The 19,320-nt window shown below is 49.8% G+C and overlaps 1 protein-coding gene across 1 annotated transcript; it reads left to right on the forward strand.

Annotated features, from left to right (window-relative positions):
- Positions 1 to 977: 977 nt before the first annotated feature.
- Positions 978 to 19,162, forward strand: Spryd3 (SPRY domain containing 3). The gene is made up of 11 exons (XM_041645959.1): positions 978 to 1,088; positions 3,634 to 3,780; positions 5,218 to 5,293; positions 6,756 to 6,880; positions 7,134 to 7,269; positions 8,870 to 9,055; positions 16,273 to 16,422; positions 16,760 to 16,817; positions 17,343 to 17,462; positions 17,546 to 17,715; positions 17,999 to 19,162. The coding sequence occupies exons 1-11, from the start codon at positions 1,066 to 1,068 to the stop codon at positions 18,131 to 18,133; spliced, it is 1,326 nt and encodes a 441-aa protein (XP_041501893.1). The 5' UTR covers positions 978 to 1,065; the 3' UTR covers positions 18,134 to 19,162.
- The last annotated feature ends 158 nt before the right edge of the window (positions 19,163 to 19,320 follow it).

Consider the following 19,320-nt stretch of genomic DNA (forward strand, 5'->3'; position numbering starts at 1 on the left):
GGCCAATGAAACCGACATAACTTGTCAATTTATTGATTTTCAATAAATTCCGAAGTGTAAATACACCAATATGTTTGTTCATGTTTCTGACACAGGGTACAAAGACAGAGGGTGAGTCTCGGGAGCAAAATATGAAAGTCATCCATGACTCCAAATTCCTCCCAAGGGCAACTACAGCTTTTATAGGAGATGCGAGATAAAGGTTAAGTGTCCTTTCCAGTATCTTCTGACCTGACCTAATTTTCCCACCAAGTCCTCTGTTCCCCAACAGCACTGGGTTCCATCTCACTGTGCTTTTTTTTTTTTTTTGGTTTTTCGAGACAGGGTTTCTCTGTGGTTTTTTGGAGCCTGTCCTGGAACTAGCTTTTGTAGACCAGGCTGGTCTCGAACTCACAGAGATCCGCCTGCCTCTGCCTCCCGAGTGCTGGGATTAAAGGCGTGCACCACCACCGCCCGGCCTCACTGTGCTTTTTGCCTCTTAAGTTCTCTCCTGTTCTGGAACGTCCTTCCTGGAATGAACGAATTGATGCAAAGTAGCGCTCTGGAGAGAAGAAAACATGAATCAGCTGAGCGCGGCCGCTGTGGAGCTCGGCCTGAGGTTGCTCACGCGTAAAAATGAGGTCATTTTAAGAACCCTGTCCCCCACCCCGAAGGTTGTTACCGGGACCAAAGGACACATCAGTAAAGCATCACATCTTGCTCTAATACTGCGACGCTTGCGCGGGCACAGTGACCTGCTCCGCCCCAAGGGAGCCGCCCCTTGACCGCCTCCCGGAGCTCCTGGCGCCCAAAGTGGCGTCCGGGCCGCCACGTCGCTTCCCCCACCCTCCCGACACCAGGGTTCCTCAGACACTGCCGAGTGTAGGTACCCGGTTTACCGGGCCGCGCCCCACACAGCTTGAGCCCTGCGATTGGTTGATGTGAGTGTCCGTCTATAGAAACCATTGAAGATTGGTCAGATTCGGCGTGGGGGGCGGGCCTCGCAGAGCATAGGAAGGGCGGGGACCCGGATGTGTGTGGTGGCGGCGGCCGAAGAGCTACAGCGCGGAGCTGAGAGGCCTATGGATGAGGAGGACGCGGCGGCCCCGGTAGGCGGGGATCGGGGGCGGGGTCCCGGAGGCCTCGGTCCCTGCAGATCTCCAGGCGGGGGTCCTGGAAGATGGCTCCGGGCTCAGGGTCGGGGCCGGGGCGCTGGTCACTAGTGTTCCTCCCGCCGCGCACGCTCCCTCGGTGCGGGGCCTGTGGAGACCGGGCGGAGCCGCACTGACAGGTTAAGGCCGGGTGGCCCCTGGGTCTCCCCTAAGTGACCGACGGTGCTGAGGCAGCATCAGGACCCAGCGCTGCTGCTGCTGGTCGGGGCTGAGGCTACCGCGTTCTTGAAGATCCGAGTCTTCAAGTCTGGGGCTCCAGCTTCTACCTGGTTTTAAGTCCTGGCCCAGGGCCCAGAAGGGGAGCCCTGGTGCTGTGCCACAGGTGTCGCCTCGGCTGGAGCATGTGTGGTCTGCAGCTCCCTCGGAACAGTCCAGATGTGCACACTGGTTTCCAACTGAGCATAGCCTAGGTTTGCTAAGCACCTACTGTGTGGGGGGCACGGTGCCAGGTGTTTGGGGGAGTGGGAAGAAAAGATTTCTCCATTCTTTTCCCACTTTTGACTCTCTGGAAAATTTTATTCATTCATTCATTTATTGGCCTTGAGGGTTGTCTAAATACCAAGAGAGTCCCATTCCTTTTCTCCTTCGCTGCTGCCATTTTGGTGGCTGTCACACTGCAGTAGGGAATGGGGGTTAATTGTTTGTTTGGTTTTTCGAGACAGGGTTTCTCTGTAGCTTTGGGGCCTGGATCACGCTGGCCTCGAACTTACAGAGATCCTCCTGCCTCTACCTCCCGAGTGCTGGGATTTAGGCCACCACTGCCTGGCTGATAGGTTCTTTTTTCTTTTGTTTGCGACAAGGCCTCACTATGTTGCCTTGGCTGGCCTGGCATACACTATGTAGACCAGACTGTTCTCGTACTCAGAGATCCATTTGCCTCTGTCTGGGATTAAAAGTGCTAGAATAATTGCCAGGCTGTAGTGGCACATGACCTCAATCCCAGCACTCTGGAGGCGAAAGCAGGTGGATTTCTGCAAGTTTGAGGCCAGCCTGGTCTACAGACTGCATGAGTTCCAGGACAGCCAGGACTAAATGAAGAAATTCTGTCTCAAAATAACAAAAAACCAAAACCAAAACAAAACAAAAGGTGCTGGGATTATGGGCAGGTGAGATGGCTTGGTGGTTAAGAGCACTGGCTTGCTGGGCATGGTGGCACACACCTTTCTAGCACTTGGGAGGCAGAGGCAGGCAGATCTCTGCTAGTTCGAGGCCAGCCTGGTCTACAGTGTGAGTTCCAGGACAGGGAGGACTACTCAGAGAAACCCTGTCTTCACACACACACACACACACACACACACACACACACCCCAGAAAAAAAAAAAAGCACTGGCTTCTCTCCCAGAGGTCCCAGGGTTCAATTCCCAGCACCCACATGGCACCTCACAGCTGTCTGCAATTCCAGTTCCAGAGGATCTGATGCCCTCTTCTGGTCTCCGAAGGCACCAGGCATATACAGTATGCACAGACATACATGCAGGAAAATACCCATACACAGAAAGATAATAAAAAAATTTAAAAACTGCTCAGATTAAAGACAAGTACCGGGGGCTGGAGAGATGGCTCAGCGGTTAAGAGCCTGCTCTTCCAAAGGTCCTGAGTTCAATTCCCAGCAACCACATGGTGGCTCACAACCATCTGTAATGAGGTCTGGTGCCCTCTTCTGGCCTGCAGGCATACAAGCAGACAGAATACTGTAAAATAAATAAATAAATATTAAAAAAAAATAAAATAAAGACAAGTACTGTCAGACCCAGCAAGATTTTATATGTTTTAAAGTCATACTGTTTCTCGCTTAAAATGTCACAGAGGTTTCTCACTATCCTTGAAATAAAATTTAACTCCTGACTGGATAGTCCTTAGCCTTATTCACCTTAGTCTTATTATTTGCCTTCTGTCCTGTGCCTTGATGACTGCTTCTTCTTGCACTCTCATGTTGCCTCCTTTCCTTCCAGCTTATCTGCAGTACTTCTGAGACTGTCCCCACCCACTGTCTGCTACATCTCTGTGTTTTCCACTGGCTAAAATGGCCATTTGTGCTTATTACTTGCTATGCTTCCTCATGCCCACGAGATTGGAAACTCTGTGAGAACACGAATCCCATCTATTTTGCACATAGCTTTGTTCCTAGCTTCGACGACAGTGCACATGGTAAAGGTCCAATAAGTACCTGTTAACTGAGTGGCTAAGATTGGAGTTATTGAGCTGGGCAGTGGTGGCGCACGCCTTTAATCCCAGCACTCAGGAGGCAGAGGCAGGCGGATCTCTGTGTGCCAGCCTGGTCTACAAGAGTTAGTTTCAGGATAGGCTTCAAAGCTACAGAGTAAATCCTGTGTAAAAAAAAAAAAAAACCAAAGACTGGAGTTATTGAGATTCAGTTAGATATCTCGTTTCAAGCCTGGGACACTCTGCACATTCAAGATTGAACAGGCTGAGCTAGTCTATGCTGAGCCTACTTCCTTCTCGGTCTTTTCTGTTCTTTTAGGTTTGTTCTCATGAACAAGATGGATGACCTCAACTTGCACTACCGGTTTCTGAATTGGCGAAGGAGGATTCGGGAGATTCGAGAGGTCCGGGCCTTCCGCTATCAGGAGAGGTTCAAGCATATCCTTGTGGATGGTGACACTTTGAGGTGAGTGTAGGGAAATGGTTCCACGTTGTCCTTGTCAGTCTTTCTCCAGGTCTTAGCTGGGACACAGGTGTTTGAGAGAGAGCACCTTGTGCTGCACTGAGGGGCATCCCAGTGGCCTCTGTGCCACTTTCTGCCTCTTGTCACTGGGTCACTCAGGTTGTCCTGGGTGTTATTTTTTTTTTTTTTTGATTTTTTTCGAGACAGGGTTTCTCCGTAGCTTTTGGTTCCTGTCCTGGAACTAGCTCTTGTAGACCAGGCTGGCCTCGAACTCACAGAGATCCGCCTGCCTCTGCCTCCGAGTGCTGGGATTAAAGGCATGCGCCACCACCGCCCGGCGTCCTGGGTGTTATTTAGTGTGTCTGTAGGGGATAGCGGTCGAAGGACATGTGAGGAAGTGTTCTCAGATCAGGTGGGACCACTGAACGTCTCAGCAGTGGGTCTATGTTTTGTTTTGTTTTTGTGACAGGCAGGCTGCCCTAAGACTAGTTTTCCAAAAGCTGGGGTTACAGGCACATACCACCTCAGCTGTCTTGGCTCACTGTCTTCTGCTCTGTCAGGGACATGTTCTGATTGGGAAGTTCCCACGGCAGGTGTCGGAGGGTCAGAGTCCCCTTCTGCCTACATTTCACAGACTGGTTCCGCAGGGAGTGGCTGGGGAGCGCCAGTTCTATAGGGACACAGTCACCCACTCTGTGACTCTAGCACTTTGGTTTATTTTTCTCTTATTTGTCTTAAACATACCCTGACTCCTTCCTGCCTGTTGGACAGTTGTCATCTAAAGGGAGAAGGAAGTAGCATTATTTAGCCTGAGGGAAAGAAAGCTGAAATATAAGGACGGAGAGACTCTTCCAGTCTGAAGTCCTTTGACAGAGGCAGGAAATCAGTTGTTCTCTGGTTCCTCTGAGGACAGGGCTGAAGGCAAGGCTGAAGTTGCAACAAGATGAAGGGACTGAGGTTAGACAAGACTGTGGGACCCCTTAAAGTACAATTAAGGAAGGCTGTACATTTTTTACCTCCTGAAAATGAAGAAACTAGACTATATTGATCTAGTGTGGGTTGAACCCTGGCTAGGAGTAGTGGGAAGGGTTGGTGACCTTAAGTACCTTGTGTATGTGCACACACAGAGTCCTCCCTCCCTCCCTCCCTCGTCTCCTCACTCCCTTCCTTCCTTCCTCTGTCCTTCCTTCCTTCCTACCCCCCATCTTTCTTTTCCAAAACATGGTTTCTCTGTATAGTCTTGCTGCCCTAGACCTTACTCTATAGACCAGACTGGCCCCAAACTCAGAACTTCTCCTCCTGCAGCCTCCCAAGTGTTGGGATTAAAGGTGTATACCACCATGCCTGGCTATGTGCCGATTTTCTAAAGTCTGCGGTGAGTTCTCTGTGTTTCACAAGGTTGGGCTTGTCTGCTCATAGAATTTTTCTGTATTCCTTTAGTTACCATGGAAATTCTGGTGAAGTTGGCTGCTATGTGGCATCTCGACCCCTGACCAAGGACAGCAATTATTTTGAGGTGATCAAGCAGTAGATGGGCAAAGCTGGGGAACCGGGGTGTGGTGATGGGGTTGCTGATGTGGAGTGAATACGTCATGTTCCAAGGAGCTCTTCTGGATTTATGACCTGGCCTTTTAAATTTTCCATCAATGTTTCTTTGGGAGAAGGGTGAAGGACAGCCTGACTCGTGGTCTGAGAGACAGGTGCCTTGGGTGTCACCTCCCTTGCCCTTGTGTTCTGCTGTCCCCTGGCCTACGTAGACTTTGACCCGTCCGTGTCTCACTTTCCTAGTTTAGTGGTTCTCAATCATCCCAACGCTGCGACCCTTTATTACATTTCCTCATGATGTGGTGGCCCCCAACCATAAAATTATTTTCTTTTTTTTTAATGATTTTATTTATTATGTATACAACAGTCTGCCTCCCTGTATGCCTGCAGGCCAGAAGGGGGCGCCAGATCTCATTACAGATGGTTTTGAGCCACCATGTGGTTGCTGGGAATTGAACTCAGGACCTCTGGAAGAACAGTCAGTGCTCTTAACCACTGAGCCATCTCTCCAGCCCCATAAAATTATTTTCATTGGCCGGGCGGTGGTGGCGCACGCCTTTAATCCCAGCACTCGGGAGGCAGAGGCAGGCGGATCTCTGGGAGTTCGAGACCAGCCTGGTCTACAGAGCTAGTTCCAGGACAGGCTCCAAAGCCACAGAGAAACCCTGTCTCGAAAAACCAAAAAAAAAAAAAAAAAAAAAAAAATTATTTTCATTGCTACTTTATAATTGTAATTTTGCTACTGTTATGAATTGTAATATGAATATCTGTGTTTTCCGTTGCTCTTTGTTGACCCCAGTGAGAGAGTCACTTGACCCCTAAGAGGTCAAGACCCACAGGTTAAGAACTGCTGCCCTAATAGAAGCCCAGAATTGATCCTATGCCTAACTTTATTATTATTATTATTGTTATAATTATTATAAATGCCCATGTGTGGGTGCGTGCATGTGAATGTAGTCAGTGCCCACAGAGGCTAGAAGTTAGAAGTGTCATATTGGCAAAGACCTGGGGTTACTGGTGATTGTGAACTACCTGATGTGGATCATGGGGGCCAAACTCTGATCAGTATGGACTTTAAAACTGATGAGCCAGCTCTCCAGCTCCACCCCTACTTTTTATTTTCCTTTTTCTTTTTTTTTTTTTTTTTGAGGCAGGATCTCCCTATGTTGGCCTGAAACTCTCTGTCTCTCCTTGTACACTAGACTGTCCTGGAACTATCACCTGTCTCTGCCTCTGGAGTGCTGGGATTAAGGGTGTAAGCCATCATGCCCAGCCAAGGCTCAAGAATGGTTGCCTAAATAATCACAAGAAAGAGGCCCTGCCTTTCCCTGCTCTCTCATGCAGATCCTGTCCTCTCACCCCCAGGTCTCTTTGAACCCTGAAGTTCGTTCAGTTGTCTGTCACTGGGAACTGTTCTTGCTCTCTCCCTTCAGGTATCCATTGTGGACAGCGGTGTTCGGGGCACCATTGCTGTGGGGCTGGTCCCTCAGTACTACAGCTTGGATCACCAGCCTGGCTGGTTGCCCGACTCCGTAGCCTACCATGCTGATGATGGCAAGTGAGTGGTTCTTTTGCTGTGAAGTTGAAGTCTAGATGTAGAGGATAAGCTGCCCTGCCTCTGAGTGGTTTCTCCACTACTTCCTATCTTGAGTTTTTTCATAATCTTAAGTAGGTAAGGCACACTTGTGGGTGTGTGGGTGAGAGAGGGTGACGCGAATACCAGGACACAGGTGGATGCCATCAAGAGTGGAGAAGGTGTTGTGGAATAGAAGCAGGTACCACAGTTCTGTCTTGTGCCACTCTCTCCATAGGCTATACAATGGCCGAGCCAAGGGGCGCCAGTTTGGCTCAAAGTGCAATTCTGGGGACCGGATTGGCTGTGGCATTGAGCCTGTGTCCTTTGATGTGCAGACTGCCCAGATCTTCTTCACCAAGAATGGGAAACGGGTGAGTGGGAAACCGTCTGAGAGGTCTCAGTGGCTTGTCTCTGCCTGAGGGAACCGTCTGAGAGGGCTCAGTGGCTTGTCTCTGCCTGAGGGAACCGTCTGAGAGGGCTCAGTGGCTTGTCTCTGCCTGAGGGAACCATCTGAGAGGGCTCAGTGGCTTGTCTCTGCCTGAGGGAACCGTCTGAGAGGGCTCAGTGGCTTGTCTCTGCCTGAGGATCTGTGAGCGCGACCATGGAGAGTCTGGTGGCTTTGTTCCCTGCCGCCTCTTCCCTGCCCTGGGCAGCTGGGACATGATCCAGGTCCTTGGCTTAGAGGGGCAAGTAGCTACAACCAGCATGGGGAGAGATACAGGATTTGGAGCAAGGAAGAGTTTGTGAATGTAGCTAACATGGTAGTGTGTTTGCCTAGCATGCCTGAGGCTCTGGGTTCAGTTCCCAGCATCACCGAAACAGGGTGCCTGGGGCACTCAGGAAATGGAGGCTCTGAGAATCAGGAGTTCCAAGTCATTCTTGCTGTGTAGTGAGTTCAAGGACAGTTTGGGTTACTTGAGGCACTATCTTTAAAAATGTTTTCTTTAGGGATGTGGCCCTGGGAAGCTACTCATGTTCCAGAAGATGACTCTACATCCTTGCACATATAGGCAACACTAAGTTGACTCAGTGGGTTTAAAAAAAAAATAGTACAGGAAGTTAGGAGGGATACCTGGTTGTGGGGGAGGTAGGGAAGAAATTGGAGGGGAGAGAATGGGGGGTGGATTTGATCAAACCTCATAATATGCATGTATGAAATTCTCAATAAAACTGTAAAAAGCGGGGCTGAAGAGATGGCTCAGTGGTTAAGAGCACTGACTGCTCTTCCAGAGGACCCAGGTTCAATTTTAAGTCCCCACATGGCAGTTCGCAGCTGTCTGTAACTCCAGTTCCAGGAAACCTATGCTGTATCAGCTGTAGGGCCTGGTTGGTTTGAATATTTGGGGCAATATGTACTTTGGTTTTTTTTTTTTTTTTTTTTTTGGTTTTTCGAGACAGGGTTTCTCTGTGGCTTTGGAGCCTGTCCTGGAACTAGCTCTGTAGACCAGGCTGGTCTCGAACTCCCAGAGATCCGCCTGCCTCTGCCTCCCGAGTGCTGGGATTAAAGGCGTGCGCCACCATCGCCCGGCTGGTTTTATTTTCTTTCTTTCACTCCCTGAACCCTTTTCTCTTCAGAGGTGGTGGCTTTGGTAAGAGAGAGAAACACAACTCTTTCCCTCTCCTTCCCTACTCCCACACCGCTGGGGAAGATTGCTTCTCAAGCCAGACAAGAGGTTGCTTCCTTTGCAGCCTTAGCAGGTGGGCATAGGTGCTGCTGTGGCACTCATGCAGGTGTTTGCAGAGTTGGCAGCAAGTCCAGAGACTGAGGCTTGACTTCTAGCTCCATGGAACTTGCTTGGCAAGGAGCACTTACCAAATGTTAAACTCTCCTGGGCCTCTGTTCTTCAGTCTGTGAGTGTGTGTGTGTGATAATTCTTAGTTTTATCATCTTGGAAGTGCCCTTTTGAGAACTGGATGAGCTGTGGGAAAATGAACCACATGGCAACTTCCTCCTCTCTCCTTGTGCTGCAGGTGGGCTCCACCATCATGCCCATGTCCCCAGATGGGCTCTTCCCAGCAGTTGGTATGCATTCCCTGGGTGAGGAGGTGAGGCTGCACCTCAATGCTGAGTTGGGCCGTGAGGATGACAGCGTCATGATGGTGGACAGTTATGAAGATGAATGGGGCCGGCTGCATGATGTCAGAGTCTGTGGGACCGTAAGTAAAAGGCAATGAGGGTGAGTGGTCTGGGAAGAACACATGTGGACATCGATACCATGCTTAGACATTGCTTAGAATGAGGAGGAAGAACAGTGTCATCTCCAACCATTCTTTCTTTGAGACAGGGTCTCATTGTGCAGACCAGGCTGGCCTGGAACTCACAGAGATCCACTTGCCTCTGCCTCCCGAGTGCTGGGATTAAATGCAGGTCACTTTGCCTTGCTCTTTCTTTTCTTCTCCTTGAGATAGGTCAGTAATGTTACTTGGCCTTGAATTTGCTTTCCACCGGCTGTGGCCTCTTGAGCCTCAGTCCTGTGCTGCCTCACCTAGTAGAGAGGCTTTTGTGCAACTTTGGAAAGTGGAAGTTTGGGTAAAATAACCTGAGGCCTTGGCAAGGTTCTTGGAGTCCAAACATGTGATCTGAGTGTCATTCCCTTCCTTCTTTTCCCTTCATTTGGGAGCTCACATTGGTTGTTGATTCCCAGAATAACCTGGTTTGCAGGTTTCTCTTTCTTCAGGGTTTGAGAACTGATTTGGAAGCCCACTTCTTATTCTTCCCTTTTGGCTTGATTCAACTCTAGTCATAGAACTGATGAACAAATATGGGAGAAGAGTCTAGGAATTGGATTTAGTCAGATTTTCTCCCCTGAATAATGACACAGAAACTTATTGATTATGAAAGCTTGGCCTTAGCTTAGACTTGTTCCCAATGAGCTCTTAAAACTTAAATTTATATTAATCTACGTTCTGCTGTGTGGATCGTTACCTCTCCTTCCATACTGTATGCCTGCATCTTGTTGGAGAATTTCCACTTCTCTTGATTCCTTCCTAGAGTTCTTATCTCTGCCTGGCAGTGTCCTGCCTATCCTCCCCTGCCTAGCTGTTGACTGTTCAGCTCTTTACTAGACCAGTCAGAAGGTGCCTTGACAGAGACACATTTTCACAGTGTGCAAACAGATTGTCCCACAACAGTTGGGTTTTTGTTGTTGGTTGTGGTGGTGGTGCTGGTTATTGAACATAGAACATTGCATATGCTAAACAAGTCCTTTCCCAGTGAACTGTGTGTATCTCTAGGTCTTTTATGATTTTGGGGGGATAAGGTCTTAGCTAAGCTGCCCTGGCTGATATCTGAACTCAATCTTTAACCCAGGCAGGTCTTGAACTTCGAATTTATATACCTCCACCTTCCAAGAAGTGAGGATTACAGGCCTGCATACAGGCCCAGTTTTGGGGATCTTGAATAAACTTAAGTGTTAATCTCTCCTTTGTTTTTTGTAGAAGATGACAAGACAGATGGAAGATGTCAGGGAGGACCTGGAGCCTCCCAGCTTTCAAGTCCCTCTCTTCAGACCTGCAGTTGCCTCTCTGGAGCTTGAGCTTTCCTGGGCTGTCTTGCTGCCTGCCCTCTGTGCCTCTTGCTGTGTTGGGAGTGAATAGATGCGAGTCAGGAGTCTAACTGACCTCTTGTGAGATGCTCAGTCCTCCCACTTAAAATTCTTCTCCCGCTGCCTTCTCGCTCCCAGCCTGGCCTTTGGCCTTCTCACCTCAACGCAGGCTTTTTTTCAAATTGTCCTGTGAGAGGAAAACAGAAGTAGTGGGGGATGGAAGTGGGTTATGAGCAAGGCCTTTCCTTGTGGAGTGCAAGGTAAACTGAGCTCAGAGAACATGTGCACCCTCCTGCTGCTCTGATGCCCTGCTTCCCTCTGGCCCGGGGTGTGAGGGCTGAGGTGGTTGTGAGCCAAGGCCTCAGATGCTCATCCTTGACTCATCGCTTCTTTGTTTCCCCTTCTGCCATCATTTTAACAACATCCACAGAGTTGAACTTGGGCCTGAGCCAGGGCTATGTTCCAGCTCTCATCTATGACCTCTCCTCCAATGTTTTCCTGGCATCCTTCCTCTGCCTGGACCTGTCTCCACTCCATTCCCAGCCCCTCCCAGGCATCTTTTCTAATTGAGGTGGAATCCTGTAGACATTATAAATAGTCTTTCTTCCGTCCTACCCTCAGCGTCCTCAGTCCACTCAGGAGCTTTTTTCTCTAAAGTGTAGCTTTAGAGTTTGTCTGTCCTTAAGCCCCCACACCTCAGCTTAGGACTGCTGGCAGGGTAAGTTCACTGCACCATGAGCATAGGCTCCCCTGCAGTGGACTCAGGCAGCTGTCTGTCTGTTTGTCTGTTTTTAGACAGTCTCATACTGTCAGTCTGCCCTGGAACTCAGGCTAGCCTTAAATTTTTGGTAATCTTCCTACCTCAGCCTCCTGAGTACTGAGGTTACTGACGTGAGCTGCCAGGCCTGGCTATGAGTCTCTTCCTCTCTCTAGTTCTTTGGTGTATCTTTTACTCATTTATTTAATTTATTGTGTGTGTGTATGTGTGCATGTGGAGGTCAGGAGACAAATATAGATGGGTCTCTCCCTCTGTCATGTGGGTTCTAGGAGTTGAAGTTTGTTGGTCAGGCTTGGCAGCAAGTGCGTTTACCCCCTTAGCCGTCTCTTTAGCCCTAGGAATGAGTAAAGGACATAGGTCCTTTTAGGTTTGCCAACTGTCCCATCTTTCAAATGAGGATAACGTGCCCGGTTTCTTTCGTCTTCTATTCTTTTGTACCATCTACTGTATTTCTAATCAGAGCTGTGTTGTCCTGGAAGGAGAGTTCATTCCTTTAAAGATGACTAGACTACGTTTTCATTCTTTGCCCTTGTTTTTCACATTCCTTGCCCTTGGGCCCAAGGCCTTCTTCAGGCTTAGCTGGTAGCCTCAGTAGGGTGCCCCAGAACCATGGAGGTTTGGGAAGGCCTCAAATCTGACCTAATCTAAAGTTTCTCTCAGAAGGACATAAGTGGTACTTCAGTTGGAACAGTTATTTTTTTTAACATTCATTCATTTGTGTGTGTGCACACATGCACATAACATGGCATGCGTGTGGAGATCAAAGCTAATTTATAGGAATCCTTTCCTTCGACCACCATGTAGGTCCTGGGGCCCAACTTGGTCATCAGACTTGCCGGTTAGTGTCTTTCCCTGCTGAGTTGTCTTACCAGCCCAGGACACTTCCTCATGTGCAGGACAGTTAATGTCTAACATCCAGACACAAGTTACTGGTAGGGTTATGGTAGCACAGCATGTTTCCCACATTTTCAAACATTCTCTTGTTCTGTGAAGAGCGGTCCTAGTAAAAGTGAAGGGACTCGCTCAAATTGTCAACTAGCCAGTGAATAGGGAAAGTAGGCCCAGATAGGCATTCCTTGACCTATTCCTGTGTCCTTTTTGACAGTTTAATACTGATAGCTCCCGACTTAAGGTTCTTCAATTGTGATGTGAGAACTGTGTGCATTCAGTAGAAGCCATAGTTCAGATATTATTATTATTATTATTATTATTTAGACAGGGCCTCACTTTGTAACCTTGTCTGGCCTGGAACTCTCTATGTATACCAAGATGGCTTTGAGTTCACAAGGATTCTCCAGCTTCAGTCTCCTGAATGCTGGGATTAAAGGCATGTGTCACTGTACCAGGCTGTACTTCAGATTTTGAATTTTTGAGGTAGGTCAGTGGTCAGACACTTGTCTTACATGCATGAAGCCCTGAATTCATTTAATCCCTAGTACTACAAGGGAGAAAAAGATTTTGAATTTTGATCTTCTCCCAAGCAAGCTACGGCACTCGCCGGCACTCTGCAGCACGCTGCATCTACGCTGTTGGTCAGGTGATGGCAGTGCTCTTTATTGTTTCTTCCTTTCCAGAGGCAGCATCTCATTAACCCCATCTGGCCTTGAACCATTATATAGTGAAGCTGACCTTGATCTCATCCTCCTGCTTTTACCTCCTGAGTGCTGGGGTTATCAGCACACCTGCTCTATGATGGCTGGGGATTGACCCCAGGACTTGATGAATGCTAGGCAAATTCTGCCACCTGAGCTACAGTTCCAATCAACCTGCCTGCCTGCCTTGGTGTTTTGCCTGCATGTATATCTTTGTACCATGTGTAAGCCTGCTGCCTTTGGAGGTCACAAGAGGGCATGGATCCCCTGGAACTGTAGTTACAGATGGTTATGAGTCAGTATGTAGTTGCTGGGAACCTAACCTTCGTCTTTTGGAAGAGCAGCAAGTGCTTTTAACCACTGAGCCCTCTCTTTAGCTCCTGTTGTAGCTCTTTTTGAGTGAGTTCTGCCGGGCAGTGGTGAGTTCTTTCCCTACTGTCTGTAACCTCAGTTTTCCCTCCTTTTAAAGAAGTCCTAGGTTCCCTTGCCTTAGAGGGCTTGAAGATGTTGAAGGATTGCTGCTGCCCCAGGGCCAGCAAAGTGAGGTCATGTTGGAGATGGTTGTAGGAGCTGGCTGTCTGTACATCAGACTAATCTTGTCTTTGTTTACTGTTCACTGTTCTTACCTGCTCCTTACAGTGGCAGCTTTGGTACAGAAAAGAAGAGGATCCTCCCTAGGTCCAGCTCCAGAGGAGGCTGTGTTGAGGCCCAGCTGGGAGCTTGTTCTTGATTCCTGTTTCAGCTACTTCTGGGCCCATCATGCTTGCTCCTGTTGGGAAGAACTAGTCTCTGCTGGCCAGAAGTGAGAGCGTGGGAATCAACAAGAGAAGAGAGTGTAGACAGAATTCTGATCTGCAGCTTCAGCTAAGCTCTCGGTGGTCTGCAGCCCCTGTAATGGGCATGAGTGGGGGTGGTGTGCTTGAGGCTCTCATGGAGAGGGTTCCCTCTCCCCAGCTAAGGTGCACAGCAGGATAACTGGGGCTGGAGCTGTCTCAGGGTAGAACTCTTGACTATATGGTGCACAGTACTACTAATATCATCCTCGGTGGCCTAAGGGTTGTTTTTTGCTCTAGTGGGAGGTATAGGCTGAGAGGTCATGTCCATTATGATTGGTTGTTACACTATCCCAGTCCCCATTTCCTGACAGAATGTGTGTTTTCATTAACTGGCCGTGGCGGGCTCCATTGACGCTCTGATCACTTCATCTTATTTTTACTATTTTTGAAGCTACAAGTAGTATTGTCCCCATTTTACTGATGAAGACATTAAGGCTTTTTTTCCTGTTTTTCTTTTTCTTCTTTTTGGTTTTGTTTTGCTGTTTTTTCAAGACAGGGTTTCTCTGTGTTGTAGTCCTGGCTGTCTGGGAACTCACTTTGTAGACCAGGCTGTCCTCAAACTCACTGAGATCTGCCTCCTGAGTGCTGGGATTAAAGGCATGCACCACCACTGCCCAGCAAGGCTTTTTCTCTTATATGAATGTACAATGAATATACATTGTTCAAGCTTAGTAGCAACTAAGTAATAGTAATACTAGGTAGGGTTTGAACTTCATCTTTCAAGCTAAGAGGCAATCAAGGCATAGACTGAAGGACCAAACCTACAGATCCTGACAACCAAGGCTCTAGAAGTCAAATCTCCAGAGTCCCAAAATGGTACCCAGAAAAGATCTGCCAGGGAGGTGACTCCCTGCTCTAAGCTGTCTATGCTGAAGGCTCAGGAGGACTTGCTGGGAGCAGGAGAACAACCTCTAATTTGGGGTGACCGCCCTGAGATAGGATGGATGGTTCCACTCTTGCTCAGGGCTGGAATGTCAGCGACTGCCCCAGTGCTCTTCAGGAACCGTGGGTGTGAGTGAAGTTCCATGTCAAGGCCAGTCATCCTTATGGCCTCTTGCCCTTAGGAAGTATCCCCACCCTGTCAGTAGAACTGCAGCCGCAGCCTCCTGTGGGCTTAGGCAGAGGGAATGGTTGGGCGGGTTTTTCCCAAGGATCAGGATCTGGATCAGTTGCCTTTTGGCCATGGAACTAGAGAACACCCTGTTTCCAACATAGAGGCCAGTTGGATAGGATGGGTCAAAGGCAGCTGTGGGGTCTCTGATCCAGCTCTGCAGCATTGGATGGAAAGAGTGGGTCATAGGCTGCTTGGTAGATGAGGCTAATAGACACCAAACGACCCTTCTCCTGGCTAGGGAGAGATACTGAGCAGAGCCAGGCCGGTGAACACTCTAATGGCAGAATACATGGTGGGTCTGGGTGTGGCCCTGTGGCTCCCACGCACCTCTGGCTTTTCCCCATCTGTCCTCACTTGTCTTTGGAGTATAGGAGGGTAGACTTGGAGGATCTGGAGGTGAGCAGAGTGAGATCTTCTTGTCCACTCTGAAGGGGGATGCGTAGGGCTGGCTTCTGCAGGAGACACCCTCAGGCCTTCAGGGTGGTGTAGGATGTTAGTGTGGTGAGGCCATTTTCGTCAGGTTTGCTAGGGATTAGCGGAGGAGGCCCAGGACATGTGCTTTCTAGAGAGTAGAAGGAAAGTCTTGAGGGGCAGTTAGGTTAGTTAAAAGGGAATCAAGGGCCGGGCGGTGGTGGCACACGCCTTTAATCCCAGCACTAGGGATGCAGAGGCAGGTGGATCTCTGTGAGTTCGAGGCCAGCCTGGTCTACAAGAGCTAGTTCCAGGACAGGAACCAAAAGCTACGGAGAAACCCTGTCTCGAAAATTTAAAAAAAAAAAAAAAAAAAAAAGGGGGAATCAAGGAATCCTAGGTGATGCTAGGTAGGTAAAAGGAGATGGGGTTGAGTCCCACTGTTACCATGACATTTGGTAGATAAAGCTTCCCAGATTGGGGTTGTTACCCTGTTGTATGCAGGCAAGACCATGAGGGACTGAAGGGCCCCAGAACCTGTCTTATCCACCTTCTACCTTCACACCCAACTCCAGCCTGAGTGAGGGTTGGGAACTGGAGTACCTGCCGTTTTTTTCACCTTTGCCCATGTAAAAGGAAGGATAGAGTTGTTATCTCTAGGTTCTTGGCTCTTTTGAGCACCTCCCTGACCCAGAAAGGAGTGTTCATTTCAGGGCCAAGTGGGACAGGTCTTGAGAAACCGCGTCAGTCCCATCTGTGCAGAATTGGCTTCTGAGCCTGTCCCCTCCCCTCGTGTATCTGCGGTTGGCTCCTAACTCCTACATACTCCTTGCTCTCCTCCCTCTTCCAGGAAGGAAGGCAGGCTTGGGTTGTCCAAGGAATGGATGTTCCAGCCTAAAGACCCCAGTGAGCTTCCCACATCTCACACTAACCACCTGTTTCTGCCATCCTTGTCCTCTGTCTGCCTAGAATTCAGAGTCCACTTTGCCTTTAGAATCCCTTTTCATTTAGCCAGGGGATTCTGTCAGACTCAGAAAACTGGTCCAGTGTCCAGGAAAGTATTCCCCTGACCTCTGCCCTCTGGCTCTTACTCCACAGCTGCTGGAATATTTGGGGAAGGGAAAGAGTATCGTGGATGTGGGGCTGGCTCAGGCCCGGCACCCACTCAGCACCCGTAGCCATTACTTCGAGGTGGAGATTGTGGACCCTGGAGAGAAATGCTACATCGCCTTGGGGCTGGCCAGGAAGGTGGGCACAAGTGCTGTCTTTCTCCCTGTGGGGTCAGTTTGGGGCTGTTGGGATGGGGCCAGGAAACGCTGGGAAACCTGGACAGGGGCCTGTAGAGGAAAGTTGTGAGCTGAGGCAGAGTGTAATTCTAAGTGTCTGTTTAGAGGACAGGCCTTGTGACAGAAGACAGTGTCCCAAGTGTGTCACCTTGTCTGGCCCTGAAACTGAGCCCCTTTCTATCCTCCTTGGCACTGCCAGCCCATTTGAGTTGTTGCTGAGTCAGATGCCCCTTTCTTCTGTTTCTGTCCTTGTTCATCATGGGTGATGTCACAGACTTCCTTTTGTCTTCCTGCTGTAGGATTATCCCAAGAACAGGCACCCTGGCTGGAGCAGAGGGTCTGTGGCATACCATGCAGGTGAGCGGAGGCTGGGGAGATGGGACACTGGGTCCCACATTCTGCAGACTCGCGTGTAGCTTCTGCTGGTGTGGAGGCTGGGGAGATGGGACACTGGGTCCCACATTCTGCAGACTCACATGTAGCTTCTCTTTTCCTTTTTCTAGGCTGCTCAGACTTTCCTTTCATCTTATTTTTATTCTCAGTCCTGAAAGTCAGAGGCAGAGGACAGGGAAGGAGGACTGGGCCAGAGTGAACACTGCAGGCCTCTGACTTGGCTCCCTGTGCCCTTCCTGAAGATCGCTCAGATTTCCTGTAGGGTTTCCTGAGAATACTGAGCCTTGACGCCTGGACTCCCCTCCCTCCCTTCCCAGCTTGCTCATCCACCCTAGGGACCCTGTCCTTTCTTCTGACCAGTTCAATCAAATGGACATTGTTTTCTTTTTTAAAACCTAGCATCCTTCATGCACCTGTCTCTGATCTTTCTGTCACCCTGAGAATTGTAGAGTCAGCCCCTTTCAATGTGTCCTTTCCCCCCTCCAACAGATGATGGGAAGATCTTCCATGGCAGTGGTGTGGGGGACCCCTTTGGGCCACGCTGTTACAAAGGGGACATTATGGGCTGTGGAATCATGTTCCCCCGGGACTACATTCTGGACAGTGAGGGTGAGTGAAATTGGGCAGCAGCCAGACTGCTCAGGGCAGTGGGCGGTTAGGTACCACAGGAGCTCATGTTTTCTGTCTCCTAGGGGACAGTGATGACAGCTGTGACACAGTAATCTTGTCTCCAACTGCCCGGGCTGTCCGGAATGTCCGAAATGTCATGTACCTGCACCAGGAAGGTGAAGAGGAAGAGGAGGAAGAGGAGGAGGAAGAGGAAGAAGAGATAGAGCAGGAGCATGAGGGCAAGAAGGTGGTGGTGAGTAGGGGTTTGGGCTCACTCTGGGTCCCGGGGAGACCACTAGTGAAAACAGGACCCATGGGAGCAGGTGGGAGGAGGAGTCAAGGTCTGGAGCTGCCAGGGCTCACAGTAGCTCTAAGAGTCCAGGCTATATAGTTCCAGCCTATTTTCCAGCCTCAACGCGCCCTCTTGTGGTTGCTTCCCATATCACCCTAAAAGACTCCCAAAGTTGGGCTTCATGCCTGAGTATCCCCAGGGGAGAGACCAGTGTCCACCTTCTCCTCTCTGCCTCCACCACCAGGTTTTCTTCACCCGGAATGGCAAGATCATAGGGAAGAAGGATGCTCTTGTGCCTTCTGGAGGCTTCTTTCCAACCATTGGAATGCTCAGTTGTGGGGAGAAGGTGAAAGTTGACCTGCACCCCTTAAGTGGCTAAGGCTTCACTGCACATCTGCCCTTCTTCTGCAGCCTCCCTCCAGTCTCCCCCAGGGTTTGCTCACCAGCAGGCCCTGAGAGGACATTACCCTGCCCTACCAGCTCAGGGCCCAGTCAGGCTGGACCTTCTGTCCCTGGGCCTGAGCCTTTGGTGATAGGAATGGGCAGAGAACAGTGTTGATGTCCCCTTGCTTTGGTTAGTGGGCACCCAGATCTCCTTTTACTCACTGGACCCTGTGGAAACTGGGAGGCGTAAGCCTACCTGCTGTTTGGGCTGAGGGTGAAGTAGAGGCAGCCTGCCTGTCCCTATTTACCCATAGTTCCCCTGAAACCTCTTTTCATTCCCTGCCCTCATGTGAGCCAGTTGCTGCTGTCTCCCCCTGGCTGGGCTAGGGGGTCTGTCTTGGCCATCTCTCCTTTCACCGGCTGCTGTCCTAAGTCACATCTAGGGTCTCCATTGAGATACAACCCCGCCCCCACACTCAAGCACCACAGAAAGCCTGAGCCTGGCTCCCTACCTGCCCCCACACAGACTACCATTACTACATGTGAGTGCGGGGCTGTGTGGTGGCATGGGACTGTAGCCCTTGCTTCTTCTCCTTGTCTGCACTCTTCCTCAAGGCACCGCTAGCCCTGGCTCCCCGAGATGGGGCTAAGGCTCTAGGCATGTATTACGTTGTGGCTTTCGCTCAGGGCCACAGCTTGTCCCCTCACCTCCCTTTCCTTGCTCACTCCCCGACCCTGTGCCCAGCTTGCTGCTTGTGCCAGTTGACTGTTTTTGCTTCAGTGTTTGATTCTAGAGTCTACATAGAACCCCCTGCCCCTCAACCAACTCCCCCATCTTCTCCCCCCATTTCAGGGGCTCTTGGTCTCAGTTTGCACAGTGGGTTGAACTGGGGGGGGGGTGCTGTTGTGCTGCTGGGGCTACTTTGCCCCTCCTTCCGGCCCTGCACTATGATGTATGAAATGTATGTACAGACCAGAAATGTTTATACACCCAATAAAGACGGAGTTTCCATATTTATCAGGACACACAGAAAGGGACTCCTTTCTGGAAAGTCAGAGGGCCAGGGCAAGTCGGTATTGGCAGCTGAGGGTGGGTGGCCCCAGACATCTCCTGCACACAGGCCGGCAAGGGGATGTCTCTTGCAGATGTGCATTTTTTTCTTCCTATGAAGAAGTAATCAA

The sequence above is a fragment of the Microtus oregoni genome, unplaced genomic scaffold (genome assembly GCF_018167655.1).
Source record: "Microtus oregoni isolate MIOR12 unplaced genomic scaffold, Mior012 000118F_ref0000498, whole genome shotgun sequence".
Taxonomy (NCBI): Eukaryota; Metazoa; Chordata; class Mammalia; order Rodentia; family Cricetidae; genus Microtus; species Microtus oregoni.